Source organism: Miscanthus floridulus, chromosome 9 (genome assembly GCF_019320115.1).
Source record: "Miscanthus floridulus cultivar M001 chromosome 9, ASM1932011v1, whole genome shotgun sequence".
Lineage (NCBI taxonomy): Eukaryota > Viridiplantae > Streptophyta > Magnoliopsida > Poales > Poaceae > Miscanthus > Miscanthus floridulus.
The window spans coordinates 71286018-71290151 of record NC_089588.1 but is presented as its reverse complement, the minus strand read 5'-3'; the positions used below and the strand labels follow the sequence as shown (position 1 = coordinate 71290151).

Below are 4134 nucleotides of genomic sequence, written 5' to 3'. Positions count from 1 at the left end.
GAAACAAGCTATGGCAAAGCAGAAAAAAGCCACAAGGAAAGACAGGGCGAAACTTTTCCATATTATTCAAAGACATCTCAGAAGAAAAAGAAAGACAGGTCGAAGCCTGCTCATTTCAGTCAAAGACAAATTCAAAAGCAGGGCAAAGCCTGATCATATTTTCAGAGACAAGTATATATTACAAGAAACCACAAGTTCATTACACAAAACATCTAAGGAGCTGGAGGCACAGCAGGAAGCACATCCATCTGTTCCAAGATTTGGTCTGTAAGACCACCAAGCTCCACCTTCGCCTCATCCCATCGCTGCGCAAACTCTGCAGTCATGGAAGGATCTACAATCTGCTGAAGCAGGAGCATCAGGAGTGGCAACCCGGATGAAGGATATAACATTGTTTACACAACGGTAAAAACCACCCTTGACAAACTCAAAAAATCGAGTTGACAACACCGGGATAATGCCTCTCAACCCTTGAGCAAAGTCCTCCTGGCGACAAACAGCAGCAATAATAGGCTTCACAGCTTCATAAAGAGCCCAGAATTGATCTTGGGCACCTGTCAGCTTAGTTTGGAGAGCCCGGAATTGATCATGGGCAGCTGCTAACTTCTCCTGCAAATCTTGCACTGACTTCAAAGCCTGAACAAGGTCACGGTCAGCTCCAGATCTAATCAGCTTGGCCTGAGCAAATAAATCTTGGGCCTCTTTCAATTTGATATCAGAAGAAGAACTTACAGACTCGGCTTGATTTTGAGAAGTACGGAGGGTATTGACCATCTCCTCTCGTTCTTTCTGCCAACTCTCCTTATCCTTAACAAGAGCTGAAAAGAAAGCAGACAAAGAACTCAAAGAAAGAAAGAAAAAACAAGGCAGAAAAAGCAAGTATGCAAAGAAAGGAGAACCCACCAGTTTTTTCTTTCTTCAACGCGGAGACCTCATTCTGAGCAGCAGTAACAGCCTGCAAAGATGAGTCGCGCACCTTCTCAGCCTCAAGCACCTTAGCATTGAGGGCGGACTCCATCAGAGCACGCTGCGCCTTCTCATAAGTCAGGACAACTTCAGTCCGAGCCAGCTCATCTTCCTTTCTTTTCAAATTGGCTTCAGCAATGGCAGTAAATTGCGCCTCATGAGGACCGAACAAGACATCCTGATCTTGAAATAAAGACTGCAAAGCAAAAATATGTGAGACAGCAGCAGAAAAAACCAATATCGAAAGTTAAAAAGAACTCGAATACCTTGAGTTTGGCGCCATACGCGCCCGAGAAATTCTCCCACAAAGAAACCAACTCAGACAGCCGCTCAACACGACCGAGTTGGACCAACTCCTCCCCACCCTGAGTTAATAGGAGAGTACTTGGAGTAGAAGTCAAAGGCTGGCCGGCACTAGAAGTACCAGCAGCATCCACAGCAGCAACAGACGAAGGATTATTATCAGCCGGCTCCCCATTCACTGCATCCTCCCGAGCAGCTGCTTCGAGGTTGTCCAACAGGGACAACCCGGTCGGCAGAATAGGAGCAGCAAAAGGGCTGCCTAAGTTCACTTCAACTCGGTGCTCCATTGGAGGAGACACCGGAGTTCCAATAGCCTCCTCCTCAACACGCGGAGCAGGAGAGGCAATACGTGGAAGAGAAGCTACAAAGAAAACAACCCGTCAGACAGAAAAGAAAAAACCAAGAAAGCAAGCATAAACGGGAAAATAACTTACCAGCAGTAAAATCTTGTAGAGGTCCACCAGCATCAAGAGCCAGGGAAGAAGAAGTATCCTCCGAAGGCCTACATTCGAAAAAAGAGCTCGGGCCAGTCAGAGACAAAAGCAAAAATGGCGAATCAGAAGACAAGATAAATATACTTACTTGATAACCTTCTTAAAGTTTCCAGCCACCCCTGAGAAGCCAAGATTCGGGAGAGGCACATCGAACAAATCATCCTCAACCACCTCAAAGGAGGGGATTGGGAGGGCCTCCAGGACAGAAGCAGATACAACTGTCACAGAAGGGGCACAAGGTGCTGGTTTCCGACTATAATGAAAAAAGCAATTCAGTTATTTAGGAAAAGAGCAAAAAGACAAGCACAAGAAAATTTACAGCGGAAGACTTACGGTCGAGTGATCAAGGGGACCTCATCCTCAGTCTCCACCTCGCTCAAGACAACAGACCGGCCTTCTATCAAGACAACAAAAGCTGGGATCAGTAAAACAAAGCAAACCAAAAGACAGAGGCAAAAACAACACAGGAGAAAGCACAAGCTCACCTACTGAGAACATTACCTGTTGAGGCAATCTGACGAATTGAACGTTGCCTCTTGGGTAAAATATGCTTAGCAGCAACCTCTGACTTCCGCTTCCTGGATGACAAGATATATTGAGCAATTCGAGGATCAGGAACATACTCAACGTAGGAGTGGTGACCTTCAAACAAGCCAGTAATCAACCTGGCAGAAGAAGAACCCGGCCCGGTAGCAGCAACTACCATAGGACCGGCAACAGCATCATCATCTTCATCTCCTTCTTCGGCGGGCTCTTCAACAACAGCCCCGCCACCACCAGCAACAGCTATCTCAAGCTTAAAAGCCCGACCAAAACCCTGCAAGAGAAGAAGAAAGAAGTCAAAAATAGAATACGAATTACAAAAACCCAAAAGAACTCGGAGGAGATTACCACTTACCTCAGGAGGAGGATGAGCAGCATCATACTCTTCAACACGAGCAGGCATCACAGAGACCCCACCCAGAATACGCCCCAGGCGTTCAAGAATGACCTCCTCAGGCAACTCGACATCAGGAACAAGTCAGGAAGGATCTGAGGGCCCAGTATATTCAAAGCCGTAATGCACCCTCTGCATAAGAGGTTGCACCCGGCGACAGCAAGAAACTGGCAACTATACAATTGCCACTTAAGCTTGCCTGTTTAAGCACTGCAACTCGAGCGAGTACAGGCTTCAGAGCAGCACGCTCAGCAGAAGAGATTTTATCTTTCCAAATAGAGAGGGGAACGGGAAGAACAGAAAGATCATGAGAAAAGGAAAGAGCAGGTTTTGAAATATAAAACCACTTCTCCGCCCAATTCTTGACAGAATCAGAAAGGGTAAGAGAAGGGAAAGAAACTCCCTGACGGGATTGGATAAGGCAGCAGCCGAGAAAAGGAGTATTATTTCCGTCTGACAAACGCACACGGAAAAAATGACGAAAAAGAAGAAGATTTGGAGGAATTCCAACGAAAACTTCGCAAAAATGCACGAAGGTAGAAAGAAAAAGAACCCCGTTAGGGGTAAGATGATGGATTTGAATCCCATAGGATCCAAGAAACTCAAGCAAGAAATCGGACGGGGGATAACAGAGCCCCGCCCGCACAAAAGGAACAAAAAGAACAGATTGATTCGGAGTGGGAGAAGGGACATCGTGCTCACCAGGACCAGAGAAATTAGAGAGACATTTCTCCTAAGAAGGCCATGAGCAACAAGCAGATCCAACTCCGCCTCCGAAGTCGATGGCTTGGGGAGTTGCCTCTGCATTTTCCGCATCGCAACAAATTCGGTGTTCTCGATCACCTTGAGCGACGCCTCCTCGTCGACAGATTTGCCCTTATTCTTGCTCTTGTTCTTCGCCACCATCTCAGAAAAACAAAGACAAGATTTGGACGGAAATAGCAGGAGATCGAAGGCACAACGGAGCTAGGGTTTTGGCTGAGATTGGGGAATTTTTTACTGCAAAGGCAAGTTAAGCCAACAGTAACAGAGCAGTTATCTTTATACAAGAAAAATACAGCGGCCCACGAGGCCCAAAATCACGCGGATTGCCCGAAGAGGCCCTTCAAAGTTACCGTTCCACAATTACCGTGCACACAAAACGAAAAGGCAACGGTCCGTTCAGACTATAACGGATACATGACGAATTAACACATTCACAAGGAGGCAACCAGGAAAGAAGGATGCAACAAGTCAGTCATGACAAAACACCACAGTACAAACATACAAAAGAGCTCGGCCACATCAATAAACAACTCGAGTCACAGAGCAGAAAGGAATATTTTTTCATTTCATCAAAGGTACATTGAGATTACAACAGAATACAAGATCTGATGAATTCGACGAAGAAAGCAAAGGAAATCATTCAGCACGAGGTTGCAACCCTCGAACCAA

General features: G+C 46.2%; 1 protein-coding gene across 1 annotated transcript; it reads right to left on the bottom strand.

The window, feature by feature from the left end:
* Window positions 1–212: 212 nt before the first annotated feature.
* Window positions 213–3606, bottom strand: LOC136480062 (uncharacterized). The gene is made up of 11 exons (XM_066477731.1): window positions 3403–3606; window positions 2662–2754; window positions 2265–2580; window positions 2097–2178; window positions 1852–2016; window positions 1704–1771; window positions 1233–1630; window positions 904–1162; window positions 733–818; window positions 451–636; window positions 213–341 (listed from the first exon to the last, which is right to left on the bottom strand). The coding sequence occupies exons 1-11, from the start codon at window positions 3604–3606 to the stop codon at window positions 213–215; spliced, it is 1986 nt and encodes a 661-aa protein (XP_066333828.1).
* Window positions 3607–4134: the final 528 nt, after the last annotated feature.

What these genes read in the sequence shown, in the direction of transcription:
- LOC136480062 (XM_066477731.1), bottom strand. Translation starts at nt 3,606, where the DNA reads ATGGTGGCGAAGAACAAGAGCAAGAATAAGGGCAAATCTGTCGACGAG. An exon ending in AACTTTAAGAAGGTTATCAA is followed by an intron (nt 1,772 to 1,851) that starts GTAAGTATATTT and finishes TTTCGAATGTAG; the next exon opens with GCCTTCGGAGGATACTTCTT. An exon ending in CTCAAAATCAAGCCGAGTCT is followed by an intron (nt 637 to 732) that starts GTAAGTTCTTCT and finishes GACCTTGTTCAG; the next exon opens with GCTTTGAAGTCAGTGCAAGA.